This window comes from Colias croceus, chromosome 28, assembly GCF_905220415.1.
Source record: "Colias croceus chromosome 28, ilColCroc2.1".
NCBI classification, from domain to species: domain Eukaryota; kingdom Metazoa; phylum Arthropoda; class Insecta; order Lepidoptera; family Pieridae; genus Colias; species Colias croceus.
In genome coordinates this window covers 1400572-1421312 of record NC_059564.1, presented here as the reverse complement: position 1 = coordinate 1421312, position 20741 = coordinate 1400572, and the positions used below count along the sequence as shown (strand labels likewise).

The 20741-nt window shown below is 32.1% G+C and overlaps 1 protein-coding gene across 5 annotated transcripts in view; it reads left to right on the top strand.

The window, feature by feature from the left end:
- Nucleotides 1-20741, top strand: part of LOC123703926 (probable nuclear hormone receptor HR3) — an 86580-nt gene that overhangs the window by 46939 nt on the left and 18900 nt on the right. Inside the window, exon 1 of one of the 5 annotated variants that reach the window (XM_045652113.1) lies at nt 14402-15154. The exons of the other annotated variants lie outside the window; for them this stretch is intronic. Within the exon in view, the coding sequence (XP_045508069.1) occupies nt 14884-15154 (271 nt within the window). The 5' untranslated portion in view covers nt 14402-14883. Of the gene's footprint in view, nt 1-14401; nt 15155-20741 lie in introns of those variants that run through there. 5 annotated transcript variants of the gene reach the window in all.

The following is a 20741-nucleotide window of genomic DNA, read 5'->3' as shown; positions in this document are numbered from 1 at the left end:
TCTATCTTTTATCCCAAACTACATACCATAGAAAATTATAGTAGTTATTTATTATATAAATACTACTTGGACCCGCAGTTTTGCCTGGAAACATGTTAAAAAGTATATGCTAATACGGACAATAATCTATCTCTGTACCTAATTTCATATATTATGATCCTGTTTTTGAGTGACAGATAAACGAACATCCACACAAACTTTCCCATATATTTCTATATGATATTTTAAATGAAATACAGTACTTGAAAGGATATTTAAAATTGCTTTATAGTTGTTCACAGCTCAATATATACTGGTCAATTTTTATTTTGGCGCAGTCAACTCGCTTGCGGTCGGTGACCCCATGCGTTGTAATTTTTGAACGAACGAATTTATGAATCGAGATATATTTATAGGAAATTATTGTATTTTTAGATAATTAAATATAGTTTGGGTATGGGTAAAATACTGAAAAATATATTTATTAAAATTATATCTATATAAAAACGCGGATGGAAAATTAGGGAAATATTATATACAGTACTTAGCACGTTAATTTCTTCCTGGGTATTACGAAGTTGTATCAAAAAACACTTTGGCCATCCTAGGTAAAAATTAAAACAGCATAATGCTTTATATATTTGCCTAGCTTTCCGCCCGCGGCTTCGCCCGCTTTGTCTAAAACCTTATAAATTATATACTAAAACCTTCCTCTTGAATCCCTCTATCTATTACAAAAAACCGCATCAAAATCCGTTGCGTAGTTTTAAAGATTTAAGAATACATAGGGACATAAAAAGCGACTTAGTTTTATACTATGTAGTGATACTACCTAACACACGTAACTTCGTCTGCTATCAAAATAACATCTTTTTGTAATATCTTCCTTGCTGCTCCGCTTCTATTGGTTTTAGCATGACGTTGCGTAGCCCAGCATACCTTGATAAATGGACTATACCAACATAGAAATAATTTTTTATTCGAATTGTTAGTGCCTAAAATAAGCTCGTTGAAACAAACAACTTTTCACTTGTATGTATGCTTAAAACTACGCACCCTATTTTGATACCATTTTCAATAGACATATTCAAGAGGAAGGTTTATATGTATACTAGCTTTTCGCCGCGGCTTCACCTGCTTTGTCTAAAAACGAATAAATTATACACTAAAACCTTCCTCTTGAATCACTCATCAAAGGTTTAAGCACACATAGGGACATAGGGAACGAGAACGCGACTTTATTTTATACTATGTAACGTCTTGCATGCAAAGCCAGTGCGTACCAATAGTGATAAATTACAAGTCTAGTACCAAAAAAACACGTATCAACCAAACGTTGTCGAATGCGGTCGTTGACTGGTCGACGACCGGAGTACTGACCTATAGAAGATACGTCATGCGAATTTAACGGGTATAAATCGCGATTTTTTTTTGTGTGTAAGGTATGGGGAATGTCTGCAGAAATGGCTGGTGAGATGTGGATGGAATTTGGTGTAGGGATAGATTATAGTCTGGAGCGAATATAGGCTTTTTGTAAAATGTCAGTATTTTTATTTGTATCTATTACTAGCTGTGCTCTGCGGTTTTACCCGCATTGCTCCGCTCCTGTTGATCTTAGCGTGATGATATATAGCCTATAGCCTTCCTCGATAAATGGGCAATCTAACACCGAAATAATTTTTCAAATCGGATCAGTAGTTCCTGTGATTAGCGCGTTCAAACAAAATAATAAACAAACAAACTATTCAGCTTTGTAATATTAGTACATATCGTCCCCTTACTGGTAAAAGTGATTATCTGCACAAAACATAAACTGGAGTTATAAGCATTTGAAAGTATGACAACATTTTAAGATGTGTAGACATCAGTAATCTAGGTTATTAGTGGTTTGTTATGAAAGGCCCATTATTCAGGGAATGTTTTATCAGAAAATAATCTAAGAAATTGCAGAAGAATTTCAAGAAAAATGAAGAATAAGCTAAGAGGGCGCTTGCAGTTTGTTTTATCTGAAGTAATTTAAAAAGCGTGAAACTAATGTAATTCAGTAATAATGTACTACAATCGGATAATTTATTTTACTTGCCTCAAAAAAGGCAAATACGCTAACTAATATTCAAGAAAAAGTACCTAACTAAAGCTTTTTAACTTTTATTTTATGAAGTGTTAATCAATAATTTTGTAAAATTTAAAGAACCACTACCAACTAAGTACTGTAGGATAACCGGTTTTAAATGAATCGTTTCTGTGTATGATGAATACAAGTGTCAATAAACGAAAACGTGTTAAAACGCGAAACATTGTCTTAACAGTATACATTTTTTTTAAATAATATCCTAAAGCAATTTAATCGTTTTTTATAGAAGCAATAGTGGAGAATCATGCAAGAAAGTCTGTTTTAGCCGAAGCTAACTTTGTAATTACGCACCGTAGAAGATAACGGGTTTTACCTGAAGATAGATCTTGACGAGACGAATCGATTGGTGTATATAACTTAATTTTGTAAAAATGTGCAGTTAGTCAGTTTTACCAGTAAGGGGACGATATAGATGTATGAACATACTTGTTTTCTATATAATATGTTTGTTTATTATTATATATTTCTTTGGTATAATATGTATTTTATACAAATATATACCTACGTTTGTTTTCATTCACTTCTTTGGCACTGTTCCCTTAATTTACAATTTCACATACAGTTTAAAATATTCCATACATTCGTCTAATTTACTTGAATGACGTCACTTAGCATATACACTCATGATCTCAGTAATATGGTCGATGAACTATTACCAAAATATTGTGAATATTTCAGTGTCGGCCTTGGGTTTGAGCTGTCACGCGTGACGTCATCTGTCAACGTGACATGTCCAGACTTGTTGGGAGTACAGATTATATATGCTTATTAATTTTATTAAAAAATGTTTAAAGTGACTCTTTGCCAATCTAATAGAGTTATTAAAAATCCTACTTATCTAGCTAGCTGTGCACTGCGGTTTTACCCGCATTGCTCCGCTACTGTTGGTCTTAGCGTGATTATATATAGGTTATAGCCTTCTTCGAAAAATGGAGTATCTAAAAGAGAGAATTTTTCAAATCGGACCAGTTGTTCCTGAGATCTATAATTAATGCGTGACAGACATTTCATTACTAAGTTTTACTTTCGCAAAAAGTACATTATATCTATCAGCTGATATCTAAATCAAATTCGATACATTCGTTTAGGGAACAAAACTACATTTTCTATACATATAATAATACAGATTAATTACACACATACACAATAATAATCCCTACTCAATAAACAAATAAAATTTAATAATTTTCCCTATATTTACTCATAGATACCCGGAACAATAGAAAAAGGAAGTAAAATTCATTGCTCCCGTCACAAAATCGCTTCAGATATTTGCAAGGGTCAAAATTCGACCTCAAGGTCATTCCCTTCTGGGGGTTGACGAATTGAATGAAACATCCTGAAAGAAATAAGGGTTCCGTATTTTTAAATGTAGAATAAGTTGGTTGTTTTTCTTTTTAAATCTTAATGGTGTTATAAAATTATAAATGAAGTATTTTTGTGTAGCATATTGAATTTATCAATGAACTACATAGCTTGCCGAACGCGGCTTCGCCCGCTTGGTCTAAAACCTAATAAATTATATACTAAAACCTTCCTCTAGATTTCTAGAATCACTCTATCTATTGAAGAAACCGCATTAAAATCCGTTGCGTAGTTTTAAAGATTTAAGTATACAAAGGGACATAGGGACGGAAAAGGCGACTTTGTTTTATACCTACTATGTAGCTTAGCTATGTAGTGATGATGCTCTATCGAATCTAAACGATTTTGAAAATTAATAAATTAGGTTCCTACATAATTATGGGTTTCTTCTAGCTACTATTTTTAATTTCTATCGTTCGTTTTACAGCAGTTAGCTTTGAGTTTCAAATAGGCATTAGATTTTTTTTACTATTTTACCAAGGTAGCGATATTTTTGGATAGGTATGCCGTATGGTGTTAAGAATGAAGAATGAAGTTTTTGCAAAAGTTAAGTTTGATATTGTTATTTGTAACGAACATATTTCCCTAACCTATAGAGTTTGGTAGATACGCTATGATTTTTTGTGTATGCATAAACATGTTTACAAATTTTCCTACCTACTATTTCCTTGTGTAGGCTGCACAATTTTCAAATTTTACTTATAGTATTTGATATGCCATCATCTTTAAAAATACTATCAATATTTTTTATAAAACCTCCTTGAACCAACCTCCTTGGCTGGAAAAAAACACACCTACATGTAAAACAATTAGTCACCTGCGCGCATTGCGCATGTAGTGTGCTGTGCGCCTGTGTGCGTGCGTTCAGCGAACCCGCTACAGTGGGGCAGCCGTTGACCCACCACGTGGGCTTCGCGCGCTTATCGCTTCCCGGTGCCATTTTCGTTTCATAACTCCCGCGCTTTTGCGTTTACTTTTTTCTTTTTTTCTTTTCGGAGCGCGGGAGTTCGCTTTGGCGGGTTTTTTTGTTTTTTCTTTTTGGAATAGCGCGTCAAGTTTGACGTTTGTGGATGGTTGTTTTTTTTTTGGTTGCGTGGTTAGGGTTGGGAACTTGTAAGACTTTGTTTATGCTTAAATTTTGAACACATATTTTATTGATATTGGGTTACAATATTTTCAGTTTAGTTACTTATTAGTTATTATGTAGATTATAAATATTATGATGATGTTTAAATACATATTTATTATTTTTAGACAAAGGCAAAGAAAAGCAAAGACATTGTAGCTTTTTAGATCTTTTAAGTTATTATTTAAAAATAAATTGTGCACCTACTTACTCATTCGTATTTTTCTTTTATTTCATTTTATATCTTGATTTGAAACAATATGCCTACGTGACGACAGTAACGTCACGGAAATACGCAAACGTTAAAGTTTCTTGTAATAAAGGTTGTTAACTTCAAAAATCTAATTATATTTTACCATGTTGTTGCCCTTAACGTACGTGTTATTATGATAAAGTTTTTTAATTATTATTTTATAGGTACAAATGTTTCATTTGATTATCTATCTAATAAGTTTTTTCTACTTCATTAGAATATGTTGACGAGTTTTTGTGCCTTTTTCATACAAATATGTCAATAAAAATCTACGTTACTCACGTTTCTTATAACAGTTAAACCTTACTTACTATTATAGTATAGTAGGTATTACATTACCAATAAAATTCCTTTTAAGCTATTGCATAGCTTCTGTCGCGGGCCTTGAGCGCGGGGACCGAATCGAGAAATTCCGTAACGAAAAAACCTCACGCTCCCCACTCCGACGGGCTCGGAGGTGTGGCTTGAAGGCATGCTATGCAATAGCTTTACCGCGGCAGTCCCCGACTGCCAACTGCCACACGTCTTTTTTTATTTCTTTACTAAAGGATGACACAACTTGATTACAGACTGTATTTACTATTTACCTATAAAAGGGACATTAAATAGATTTATATTTTTATCTGGTCAAAACTGTACAGATAACATAATATAGATATATTTATCATTATTCATATTTTTTTTGAGAAAGAAAGGAAGAAACATTTACTTATTACAAACCAAACGAGAAACCTCCTCGTCAGTTTCAGAAATAAATATATCCTTATTCCTTATCAAAGAACGAATCAAAATTTCTCCCTACCATTTGAAATTATCAACAACATGGCAACACATTTTACTATCAACACAGCTAACATAACAAGGCAATACCTTTGCAAAGGCAAACAAAGAAAATGCTGTTACAATTTCTTTCTTGTAGGTACATAGTAACTCGCTATCATACTAACGCATACAAGCCTTAGGCATTGTTAAAAAAATTGCTTGGTACTAAAAAAATTGAATGATAACTCAAAATCGATAAAGATATCTTATCGAACTGAACCTAAAATAAGTCATATACTTTAAGCATTTGTCATAGGCCATAATTATAGCCTCTAAGTTTAAAAAAAGTTTATTGCAATACCTTTATAAAAACATTGATGATAAACCGCACCTAACGTGAAATAAGTTATACCATTTAAGTAAATTTAAGTAATAGGTTGTAGAAAATACTAATACTATATATATATATATATATATATATATATATATATATATATAATGTATAATATATATGTATAATTATTATTCAGTAACTTTTTTGCTAGTATCTACTATCTACCTACATCAAATATGCTATTGGAGCCCCTGTTTAAATTCAAAACTGGAATTACCATATAAATACATAAAAAATTGTTAATTTATGTCAAACGTACCTAATATAGTAACTTCATGTGACACCTAACAAAGCCTTTGCCTAGCCTAGCCTAGGAAAATTAAAAAAAGTACACCTCTATATTCTATAATCTATGGAACAGAAAAAAGGGCGCGCGAAACGTCAATGTGACGGAAACGTGTGACAACGAAATAAATCGGCGATCGATATCGTTATCTTGAGGACGTCGAACCCCGAAATGGTTCGTTGGCATAGTAAGTTACCGACCAGTGGTAGATATGCTATGGGGCGATATTTTCATCACTACATAGTGTAAAACAAAGTCGCTTTCTCTGTCCCTTTATATGCTTAAATCTTTAAAACTAAACAACATCAAATGCGATCAAAATCCGTTGCGTAGTTTTACACATTAAAATGTGTTTTTTTTTTAAATAGATAGATTGATTCTCGACGAAGTTTAAAGTATGTAATTTATTAGGGTTTAGACAAAGCTGGCGAAGCCGCGGGCGGAAAGCTAGTAATAATTAAAGCTAAGAAAAGAAACTGCCTTAAAAGAATAGTGGTAAACGCTTGAGCGAAACGAAGTTCGGATGTAGCAAAAATATAATAAAAAATAAAACTTATTGTTATTATTGTATTCAATCTTATATATCTCACTTTAAAGTGTGTACATACAAATATACAGATGAAGCTAATGAAAGCGTGTTAAAAATAAAGTGATAACCGTGATGAGATGTATTTTGCATCTGTCCAATTGTCCATAACCCACAAGGCGAATTTCATGGGACTTTATCAAATAAGGAAATAAATTATTTGGAGCAATGTATAAACAGGATATTGAGATTCAAACATCAATCTTTTAAGGTAACTAAGTACACAGAATAACTATAGTTCAAAGACATTAATCATACTAGCTGTGCCCCGCGGTTTTACCCGCAGTGTTCCGCTCCCGTTGGTCTTAGCGTGATGATATATATATAGCCTATAGCCTTCCTCGATAAATGGGCTATCTTATGCCGGGTCCAGACTGGTGAAACGTAACATGCAATGTAACATTCTGCCTTTCATTGCATGTTCGCTGCTGGTGTGGACGCATAGCGCGCTCATAACGCGTATTCACTACGAACATCCCGCGTTCGTCTGTTTCCGCCATTCTGCCGCGAACACGGCCCTTCGATACACGTTTTTTTCGTGCGCGTCAAACCGGTAGATCACACGAAGCATGGAGTCCGAAGACCACGTTCTTGCTATGACGATTATCAGTACTTCATTATTAATAATACCAAACATAAATTAACGCGAGGTATTTCAACGCGAGGCAAGATTTTAGGATGTGAAGTGTGGGGGGCCGTTCGCGTGACTCGCGCTCCTCGCGCTCCTCGCGTCGTTTGTTTTTCGTAACGTGCGCTATGCCACAGTGTAAAATATATCAAAAGTAAATTGTGATCAATTTTTATTATGTAAGCAATGTAAGTGTTTGTGTCAGATTGTAAATATAAAAGTAAATAAAGTAAGCATTTACAACTTTATAAACTGAGATAAGTAGGTACTAGGAATTTATTAATTAGCACAACATAATTATGGAAGTACTTGGTGTAACTAATAAATATTACTTGCTGCTACCAGTAGAAGCTTAGAGTATTATTATATTAGAATAGTATAGAGCGCGTGTATTGCACAAATTGCTTAGTGCGCATCGAAGGCAGATGAGCTATAGATACTATATAAATGTGTGTGTGACAAATAGGGATGGGTAGGTATCAATTGCGTGTTGAGCTATCGATAAGTTATGTAAATAAATATGTAACATAAGAAAATATATTGTTCAATATGTTATTAAAGGAGAAATGTTTGAAGAAAGTATAAATATATGTTATTTTAAATAATAATGTAAAGTCTTCTATTAATTATAAGTAGTTTAAAAAAAATGTATAATTGAAATATCTGAAAAAACGTGTGGACTTCTTAACTATTAAAATTAAGAAAATAAAAGATCGGGTTTAGTACTATTTTTTAATAATAAATCAAATAATAATAGTATTTAATGTTAAATAAAAATAAGAATTAATTAATAATTTAAAATGAAATAATAAACAATATAAATATATATCAATTCTATACCTACCAAAACCTTCAAAAATCAATTTAGCGGTTAAAATATAATATCGTAAAATTACATACTTTACATTTACACTATAATACATTCGCATTCATAATATTAGAAAGTGTATGATACAAAACACAACACAAAATTATTTTTAATATATTTTTAAAAGAGTTTTAATATTAAAGTCAAATATTAATATGTTAAAATATAGTTTTTCTTGTAAACTATCGAGTACAGCGTTGGTCAAGTCACATCACTACGATCACGTGGCGGCAGTAAGGTGTGCGAAGGGTGCGCGAGCGAGCCTGCGCGTGTCCGCCTCCCACTTCCCCTTGTATTTATTATCTAATATCTATTTATTTAATCAGGCATAGTATGGTGCTGAAACGAGACATAGAAGGAGCGTAAATAAACAGAATGGAAGCAACCTTATAACTCAATAAATAAAGTATATTTTTAAATGTAGTTCCGTTTATAGTAAAAGCCGCTTTGCGTGTTTTATTGTTTCGTCTTTCACATTCGTTACAAAAATTGTGATCGAGTAACGTCTACTGCACTCTTCCTAGTTTATAATGTCAACTAAAAAAAATGAGACACGAAAAAAATCTCAATCGTCACCTAGGAACGTATAACGTAGAACCTATAATCCCATATAATAATTACCATTCCGTATTCACGGTTTCTGTATTCGAGGCATATATTTTATGGAACATATACCCCGCCAATAAGGAACTTTTACTGTAGTGATTAATAATTATTATAAGTCAACTAGTGGTTCGCCCCGGCTTCGCCCGTGGTACCTACATGTTTAAACTATCCTATCTCTCAAGTTGAATCGAACTGCACATGGTGTGCGAATTTTATTATAATCGGTTAAGTGGTTTAGGAGTCCATTGAGGACAAACATTGTGACACGAGATTTATATATATTAAGATAATCATTATTATTTGACTATTATCAATTATTTTTTAACTAATAATCATTATTGTTTTTTTCCTTAAAATAAACAACTGTAATTAATAATAATACCCCAAAATTATGCAAATAATACACCAATTACGTAATAATAATCCATACTAATATTATAAATGCGAACGTAACTCTGTCTGTCTGTCTGTTACTCAATCACGCCTAAACTACTGAACCAATTTGCATGAAATTTGGTATAGAGATATTTTGATACCCGAAAAAGGGCATAGGCTACCTTTTATTGCGAAATATGTACCACGGGCGAAGCCGGGGCGGACCACTAGTATTATATATATAAAACAAATTATTATAAACTAAACTCTTATTTCACAGTAACGCAGCTTTTATCGTTTTGAAATAAAAGCATACGAGGTGAAACTTTATGACCAACTGATATTTTTATTCTGTGTCATCAAGTAACTACGTTTTTATCATATTACTCAATTTACATACCGTTTCTTATAGTTTACTCTTTTTTTTGATACTGACACTGCTTTCTTCCGAATTTTGTTTGTTTTGTTACCCATTTTCAATAATTTATCGTTACTCAAAACGTAAAATCGAGCGGAGATAATTTGACACAGGTCCTACGTTAGCAAGCGCCTGATCAGGACTGGCGGGGTAGCGGGCAGCGCGGTTTGTAAAGAAAACGCTGGGCAACGTTTAGTTCTGAGATGTAATATGTATTTAATAATTACAGGGCTTCAGTAGAAAACCAAAATTTAGCACGTTTTCTGCAGTACATCAAAATACATATCCTTATATAAAAATTATTTCCAAAATCAGAAATTTCATTAATAAATAATTCGTTTTCGATCTTTATTTTAGCCTATTTTTATGATTTTATATGATTGACCAAAATCCACGTGGTTGTGTAACAAATTAGCACACTTTTTAGGAAATATCTTGAAGTGTATTGATTATTTTTTCTAGAAGCGTCATATAATTGCAAATACATGAAAAATTTGATCTTGCAAACCAATTTTACTCCGCTTCGCTGAAAGGACTCCCCTTAACCAACCAAAATATACCAAACAAAAATTCCACGCAGTCTCGTCCTCCATGTTCGTTGCGTTCTCAAACGACCGTCCACATTGGCTGCTCTGCGCACACCACGCGCCCCTTTGTGTTCGTCGAAAAACCGACAAATTTCGGATCGCTCCGCGCGCGGCTTGTAATGCTCGTAGCATGCGCGTGTAATGCACAATTCGCGCGCGCAAGACGTCCAAACTATGAGAAATTGTTACAAAGTGTGTTACCTTTCATGATACATTGCAGCAATGTGGACGGTGAATTCTTTCATTGCATGTTACATTGCATGTTACGTTTCACCAGTCTGGACCCGGCATAACACCGAAATAATTTTTGAAATCGGACTAGTAGTTCCTAAACTCTTCCGTTTTATAATATTAATAGTAAAGATGTCTCATAAGAAATTAATTTGCACTAATATTATGCCGTCTTCCTGTTTTATACTTATACATTAGTATACAAAATTTCGCAGAAAATATAAGAACACAATTTAAACCACACTTTTTTGGTAGTGACAACTTTTAAATTCTTTATTTTTAATTACATTTGTAAATATCTTTTTTAACTAAAATTTAAATTTTAATTAACTGTGCATTATTTTATCAGCATATTTTTAAATTTATATAATACCTATATGTTCTTATAGAGGTTTTCTAAGTTCAAACATCAGTTCATAGTTCGATGTACGGCGTTCGCCTCATTCGAATTTGAATTTCGAATTTGAATTTGAAATTTGAATTTCGAATATTTGTTCCTCGCTTGTTTTTGAACTGTTTGAAATTTCATAATTAGAACAAAATATGTTCGTATAACATATCTAAATTTGTAGTTTGACATGAATGTGCGAATTTCTTATTCCAGTTTTGAAATAATTATTTTGCTAACTAATTTTAAATACCAATTAGATACCCTCTAAATTTATGTCTTGAAGGGTTGTTATAACTCTTTTCTTCTTGTTCCAGAAATAAATAAAAAAACACATATTTACAGTTTTCATAGTGCTTATACTTTTAGGAAAAATAACATGTAATATAAAGTTATGTCTAAAGTATATTACATATATAGTCTAATATTCTCCTGGCAAGGGACACCCCTCATATTAAAATTTAAAATTATCTGAGTAATGTTACTCGGAAAATTTTAAGAACAATCAAATTTTCCTAAAACTCATATATTTCTTATAAATGGCTAGCATAACAATTTTACTGGATTATTCATATATTTATTAATAATATAATTTATAATATGAAATACGGTTAAATTAATCATACAGCATTGTGACGTCATTGCCGAAAATGAAAAATCGTAAATAAAATTATCTTTGATACTATTATCAGGGTCATTGCACTTCAGTGATAAGTTTTCGTAGTTTTTTAGTAAAATATAGTTTTTTTTCCGTGGGGGTAAAGTATTTTAATGAAGGAAGAATCATATTTTTAACTGACTTTAAAAATTTAGATTGCCTTCGTTACGTCGATCGTCTATTTTATATTTCCGGCTTAAATAATATATTTTCAAAAACATCAAAATTATTGTTTAATCACTTTCACTGAGTTTCCAATAATGCAATATTAATTAAGTAAAAATAAAATAAAATAAGCCTTTGCTGTCCTTATGGAAAATCAACAAGGTAAAAAAGGCAGATTCATTCCTTTTAAACACATTAATTGCAATGAAAACCGAATATTCCAAATTAACATAAATTAAATATAAAAAATTACTATAAAATTTGTACTCTAGTGTCAAGGCAAAAGCTATAATATACGTACTGTCCTTTGCCCCAAATCATAGCATGGGGCATTATAACTGCCTACTCCAGTGGCCCTGGGGCACAATAACCTTTGAAGCTGCCGACACAAATGTCAAAATCAATAGTTCGTTGAACCGTGCGAAGGTCACGGAGAAATGCGATACTAGATAAAGCCCGCGGCTTTGTCCGTGTTTTATAATAGTAATAAAAATAGTAGTAGTGTAGGTATTTGTGTGTTTTGCATCTTTCGTTTTGCGTCTTTGTTTAGAAGTCAATTATTTCGTGAAACTATATCTATTTGAATAAAAATTGGTTTAATAATAGTTTGTCTTAAAATAGCTTAAACATAGTAAATATATAAATAAGAACATTAATAAGTATTGAATTAAAACTCATACTGTTAGAAAAACTGCCCTTAAACTTGATTTCCGACTGAAAAGGTTTTCCATGACCACGCCCTAGCAAAGAAAAATAAATAACTTAACACATAAGAATAAATATCTAATTGTTTTTATAATTTTACGCAATAAAATACAGTGATAATAATAATTATTGATTAATCACCATCATCATTAGTTCTCACCTAAAACTACTATTATATTATTATTTAAAATTATCATGATTTTATTTATATGTTTGTTTAATTGTAACCACAAAATTAACTAGATCGATCTTCTCAATGTTTTTACAATAGTAGAGAATATCCCAGTAAATGTAATTTTGTAAATCTATACTAAACTAATATTATAAAGCTGAAGAGTTTGTTTGTTTGAACGCGCTAATCTCAGGAAGTGCAGGTCCGATTTGAAAAATTTCTTCGGTGTTAGATAGCCCGTTTATCGAGGAAGTCTATATGCTATATATCATCACGCTAAGACCAACAGGAGCGGAGCAATGTGGGTAAAACCGCAGAGCACAGCTACTAATAGATACAATTAAAAATACTGATATTAAACAAAAATCCATGTGACCTTTTTTAACTTTTGCTCCAAATATGTTGACCTAAACTTGGTTTAGGCTAGTAGGTTGCCATGTCTAGCAATTCTAAGTGCAATAAGTTACACAATGAAACTTAGTGTAACTTAAATTCGCGTGTAAGTGCTAAGTTATGATTTAAGTTATGTTAATATTTGCTGTTTTATTGGTTTTGTTAATATTTTTTTCAGTCTATATTTGCAATAATTTTGCTTGCATTTCCTTCAATTATGGAATTAAAGATGAAGTTAATATGGATAAATAATTGTTATAAAAAATGTTCAATAGAAAAATAATAAAAATATTATTATTTGTTAATAAATATTTGACTATCACACTTCGAAAACCAAGTTCATAAACTAACCACCATATAATCATTACGAAACAAACATAAAAACAAACACCTGAACAAAAATAATGTAAAAAAAACCATCATGCCACCCGTCCGCCGGGTTATTGACCTTTTGACAATCGTCTGATCGACTCTAGGCGAAACGTATAATCGATGTTGATTTTCGAAAAATCGAATCGCCAAAAAATGCAGTTCGTCCAAGCATCCGATTCCACGGCTAGGGTTCAACAGCATTTCACCGAAATCCACTTTGTTTGGTCCCGGGTTCAACGACACGGTGTGACGCCGTGCGCCTGTGTGCGCGCGCCGCTACGTCTGTACGACACCACACGCACACACACAAGAACTCTATGCCGCGCAAATTTGTCGCTTAATTACCTCATTGCAAACATTTTCCTAGCCCCAATCAAGGGTATTAAACGCTGAATATACGACGTCTGTAACACCCCAAGAACAAACCCTTAACGGTCAAAATTGCAAGCTTCGCCTATCGTAGTCAGCGGTGATTGAACTATCACTAGCTAAGTTGATTATTCGGCCCGAATGAAAAAATATATAATTTTTTGTTAGCCCGGTCTGAAGATTCGTCAATGCGTCAGTCACGATCGAGCCGCCCCGGCGTCGACATCTCAAGAACCGCCAGTCGTAGACGCGTAGCCGAGTTGTGAACAACCTATAGTACAAAAGAATAACGTACAAATTTTTTTTTTATAGCAGTGAGGTGAACGCATCTTTTGTTTTGTGCCAGTGCCTTGAGTGCAGTGACATGGATTTTCGTAAATGGAACGTAGTGGAGTTCCAAATTTAAAATTCAATCGACTGAAAGATTAACAGAATTTTAGATAATTGAGCTCTAACAGTTCTGTGCTTCATCAAATTCTGTTTTTAAATTGAAATTGGCATTCCGTCTCCGGAACTATTTTAATTGAATAAATTCTCCTTTCTGCTCTTGTTTTCTTTTTGCAGATTTTTTAAATTCTGTTAATCTTTTTTAATAAATTTAAAAAATAACTAGTATACGGGAACAAGTGTATAAAAATACAATAAACAGAAACAGTGCCTTAGTAGAATGTTTATTTAAGAAGAAAAGGGATATAAAACAGAGACCACGGCGACAAAATGCCAAAAAACTTGTTGCTTTTCAAAAAGTTAATACCTGAAATAAACTTCGCGAAAAGAAACCTTACAACGCCGCTCGGCCGGTACATATACTATATCAGTTAAAATTTACAATAGTGGTGCTTTATAATCAACCAAGTTGAAACATAAATAGTGCCATAAAGTTTTCTCGAAGAAAACCAACTTATGGTTAGCTAGACGTTGCCTTACGACATAGTCGCTTGGAATTCGTGAAGGAACACCAAACCGCAGTGATATCTGTCTAGTGTAAGCCATGCGAATACGATTCGATTTTCAAAATCATTGGCTGAAAAGAATTTAAATTTAAAAGAAGAAGAAAAAAGAAATGATGAATAACAATCAGTTCCACGAGTTGTTCGGGTCTCAGTGGCCTCCCGACCAGCACGGGGGTCACTCGTCGGCCTCGACGCTCCTGCATCAGGGGCAGCTGCCCCAGGGGATGCTGAAGCGGGAGCCGCACGAGGTCCAGGGGGTGATGGGGCAGATGGGCATGGACCCGGTGGCGGACAGCACCTCCCCGCCCCCCGGGGACGGGATGTTCGGGTCTACGATCTCAGGAATGTTCTTGGATAAGAAATCTGCTAACTCTATAAGAGGTATTTTCGTCTTAAGCTTTTTTTTATTTATTTATTATTTTAATAAAATAGTAATATAGTATTTTATTAAAGTAATATTACATCAACGAGGACTGTTTGAGATTTAGCAATAAATATATATGTTATTTTATTTCTAACAGCCAGCTGTTTGGAGATTTTTTATAATCTATTTATAAAATGAATAATGTTAAGATAAAACACTATTTGAATTTGGAATAAATCTAAACGATAATATTCCAATTTGGAACGTCAGCAATATCGTTCGAATATTTTTGAATAATTCGCATCGAACACTATAATTTGAAATTACAATAATTACGTCATCGTTGGAAGATTTAAACTTTGACGCGACGTCATTTTTCTGTGTTCTATTTTTGAAATTGATTTAAAAATGAACTATGAATATTTGAAGAGGTTTTAGTGTAAAGCCAAGTCGTACATTTCCCAGTCGTTACGTAACGTTGCGTACTGTGACGAAGCATTGATTTTTCCCAGACATCTAGACTTTAGTATGAACCTAACATATTTAGCATCACTACATAGCATAAAAAAAACGCTTTCTCTGTCCCTTTGTATGCTTAAATCTTTAAAACTACACAACGGATTTTGATGTAGTTTTTTTTAATAGATAGAGTGATTAAAGAGGAAGGTTTTAGTAGGTATATAATTTACTAGCTTTCCACCCGCAGCTTCGCCCGCGCAGTCAAAGAAAAACCCGCATAGTTCCCGTTCCCGTGAGATTTCCGGGATAAAACCTATCCTCTTTCCCGGGGTAAAAAGTAGTCTATGTCCTTTCTCGGGTATCAAAATATCTCCATACCAAATTTCATGCATATTGGTTCAGTAATTTAGGCGTGATTGAGTAACAGACAGACAGACAGACAGAGTTACTTTCGCATTTATAATATTAGTATGGATTAGGTTTTAGACGAAGCGGGCGAAGCCGCGGGCGGAAAGCTAGTAGATAATACAATACATACAATAGAGTAGAGTTTCATTAAGCATATATATTACTAGATTTCCGCCCGCGGCTTCGCCCGCGTTTGCAAAGGAAAACCCGCATAGTTCCCGTTCCCGTGGGATTTCCGGGATAAAAACTATCCTATGTGTTAATCCAAGTTACCCTCTATACGTGTGCTAAATTTCATTGTAATCGGTTCAGTAGTTTTTACGTGAAAGAGTAACAAACATCCATACATCCATACAAACTTTCGCATTTATAATATTAGTAGAATTAGTTATTGACTAAAGACAATTGTTGTCTATGTGGAAATTTATTGTCTATACAATAAATTATTATAAGAATTAGTGAAATTCTTATGAGATTCTTGTTGGAAAAAATTAATGGTTTATTGTTAAAATAAATGCATTGACAAACATTTGTAGAGTCTCATTTGAAAGATTTGCTCGTTAAAAGATATCTAAAGATGTCAATTTTCAGCTTACATACAAATTGTACAGAAATAGAAAATATGCATAAATTATAATATTATTAGGACTCTAATAAAACTTTTAACACGCATTATTTATTGATTTTAAACTAATTAAGTTAATCAATGTAACGGTAATATCAGTGTTGATTTAGTCTGTTAAAACGGCCAAGATTAAACTATTTTATAACTCAAGGGTTCTGTATATAATAAATTCGGATAAAGGTCATAATAAATGCGAAATTAGTCAGGGATTTGCTCTATTTCAAGAACTATAGTAATCTCTAAAAAATAGTATCTAGGACAGGCATATACGACGTCTAGAGTTCTGAAAAGCAAATACGATTTTAAAATGATATTTTATGTGAAAAACTAAGAATAGAACATACATACATACTATAAATATCATAAGTACACGTTATGACTTATGAGTATGAGTTTGAGTAAGGTTTGAGGGAACTAATCTTTGTTGATGCTATGTGTCTGTGGATTTGATTTTTATTACAGACTAGCTTACCGCCCGCGGCTTCGCCCGCTTCATTTAAACATAATAAATTATATACTAAAACCTTCCTCTTCAATCACTCTATCTATTAAAAAAAAACCGCATCAAAATCAGTTGCGTAGTTTTAAAGATTTAAGCATACAAAGGGACAAAGCGACATAGCGACATAGGGACAGAGAAAGCGACTTTGTTTTATACTATATAGTGATAAATCATCATCTGAATGTAAATACAATTAACATACAAGAATATAATTCAAATGTATGCCTTATTTGACCGGCTGCGTTGAAATAAATGCTGTTTTCGCTAACGAATAGACCTACATAGTATGTCACTTTCCACTATCTATCCTTATATACTATAGCATATATATATAATGCTTAGTTATTCAAAACTATGCAACAGATTTTGATGTTTTTTTTTTAATAGATAGAGTTGTTCTCGAGAAAGATATATAATATAAAAAAATAGGATGTAGAGCTCTCTTCAATTTGAACTCTATTATTTTTTATAGGTAGAGCAATATACTTGTCTTGCTAATATTTACGTTTGCAGAACCCTAATTATCAATGAAAAATGTAGCACAGTCAATACAGACTAGAGATAATAATAATAAATATTTGTATCAGTATGTTTGTTCGTGTCTAATTACGATTACACAAAGTTCAGTTATTGGTAGGTTAATTATTTTTTATAATATACCTAGGAATTATAGGTTAGTTGCGAATTTACACTTGATGGTACATTTATCTTAATTTGTAAGCCTTCTTAAATAATCTACCTACACATTACGCACGTAACATAATATGCAAGATAGACTGTTTTAGCATTTTATTGCAATAGAATAAAAAAAATTGACAAATCTATGAGAATCTCACTAATATTATAAGCGTGTGAAGTTTGTGTGGATGCATATTTGTTGCTATTTCATATAAAACAACTGATCGATATAAAATTTGGTGCAGTTGTAGATTGTAGTCTAAATAGGCTTTATTCAACATTTAAGTACTTTTTTCTTCAATCATGATATTAAATCCGTGCTAAAGGTACCATTTACACTAACGATTCGATACAAATTTGCTATTGGTGTCACCTATTGTTGTAAATCGTTTATTTACAATTAGTCAAAATTATCTACTAATTGCGCCCTAAAAACTATGTAGGGTAAGTGTGGACTGACGCACGCGAAATATTTCAGGTCAAAATATACGTTAAGTTGGTTATCTACAATCTTAAAAATTTAAGTAACAATAGGATTGGTTTTGCGACATTTTGTGACTAAGTAGTACCTATCTAATTAATAACAAGAGATTTGTATGAAAATTTGATGTAAGAAATGACCATTTTGACATGCAACAAATATAACCAAAAAAATGTATTGTATTTTTGACATTTGGCACGAATTTGACACATAAAGGTCATTGACTTTCCTATTTATTTGAATCACATACATTTAGTTAGGCAATGAAAGTAGGCTGTAGAGAATCGATCGTCTGGAGACATAAAAATGTCTTCATTGGAATATGTCAACGTTCTTCCAAAACTATATCCAGAATAATTTAAATTTGGAACGTAGGTATGATGCGTCATTTTAAATTAAGAACGAGAGCGGTTTATTGGGAACGTCCAAAATTTTCGGGGTCAATGACCTTGACATACATACCGTATTCACGTTAAATATCGTTCCACTATTCCATTTTTGAATTTTAATGTCATTAAGATTGATGATCTGTAATATCAGATTCTAAACAAATATTTCTTGTTCTTAATTTAATACTCTTACTTTTTAAAATGATATAAAGAATAAAGATATTTCACAGTATTTTTTAAATGATTCTTTATCATAAAGCAATGGCATACCTATATCATTTATATTTCAATCGACTTCGTCGCCATAGACAATTTTAAAATTGTTAATATAACATTACAAATAATAGAGATCACTACATAGTGTAAAACAAAGTTGCCTTTTCTATCTCTATGTCCCTGTGTATATGTACTTAAATAAATTTTGATGCGGTTTTTTTAATAGATAGAGTGATTCAAGAGGAAGTTTTAGTATATAATTTATTAGGTTTTAGACAGAGCGGGCGAAGCCGCGGGCAGTAAGCTAGTATCATTATATTATTACAATAAATTGTATGAATGATAAGGTGAATGAACATAACACTACGCAACCTTGAACCCGGCTTAACAATTTGAGCTGATTAACAAAACTACTTTTATATAGATTTATTTGTATTTAACAGATCTAAATGTTACATTGTTTAAGAGTTCATGAAGTTTTCGTGCCTAATTTTCAATAGACATTAATGTATTTTTGTAAGAATATAATAGGTATAATAAATATTTTGTTCAAGAGACTTAAAATAAGGAAGAGAATTCAATTTAATTTTTGTGTTTGTTACCTCTGAGGTTTCGACAGGGTGTACTTATTTTGATAATTTTTTATTTGTTAGCCTCCCATGTGATCTAAAATTACTAATTCTGATAATTTGAAGGGGGTTTAGTTTTTTTATTAAAAATTGTTGTAGCAACAATAATCATTCCAATTTTAAATAATTTTATGGATTTTTCTTGCCATCTAAATCTATACTAATAAAGCTTATTCATTATTGCTTAAAATCTGAACAATTGTATGAAATCTTAAAAGATAAGGAAATAGAAGATTTCTATGTCATAATAAAGATTAGCCAATATGTCTGATACTGGGTCATTGTCGCTTAATACCGTTAATAACTGATAACGATACCGATATCGATACCGTTTTGCAATAGAACCGTTGTCAAAGAACCACAGATTACTATAGTTACTTACTACGCAAATAGAACTCTGTTGTTAGATTGAATCAATCTAGTTCTTCTAAATATCAGTTATACATATTATAAAATTATAATTTTAGTCACTTGAATATGCTTAAATGTCAACTTTTTGGTTTTAATTCAAACACTTGTTTCGCACGCGTTGTCAAAAAATTAAGAAAAATAAAAAACCTTCCTCTTGAACCAGTCTTTCTACAAAATCACATCCAAATCTGTTGCGTAATTTTAAAGATCTATCATCTAAGCAAACATAGGGACAGACAGCCAGGGATTGTTTTTTAAACTATGTAGTGAAGCTGTCACTATCGGTGGTTCTTCCTGCATTAGTGTTAAAAAAAGAACATTTTTGAAAATAGAACACGCATCGTACTAATTTCAAATAGAGAATTTGAAAATAGAATGTCAATTTTGAAATGAAATTATAATAGAGCCATGAAAAATTCAAATTTGAATATCGAATAAAATTATATTCGTAGACGCAGCAATGTTCTAGAATGAAAAATAATGTAATATAATACAAGATGTTTACTTGCATATTTTTAGTTTTGGCTTCGGATCAGCTGACAATGCGTAATGGCGGACATTGACCTGATGATATATGTACGATATAAACGTGTAAACGAAAATAATTATTATAAGAAAATGTTTTTTATCAAACCTTGTGTTTAAAATTAAACAGCATTATCTTTATAGTATGAAGATAATATTATAGAATTAGCTTTTTTTAATTGATGCTTTTCGAAAAAATACACCAGTATTTTTGAAGAATGAAGATAATATTATAGAGTAAAGAGTTAGCATTATTTTTTAATTATATTGTTGCTTATTTT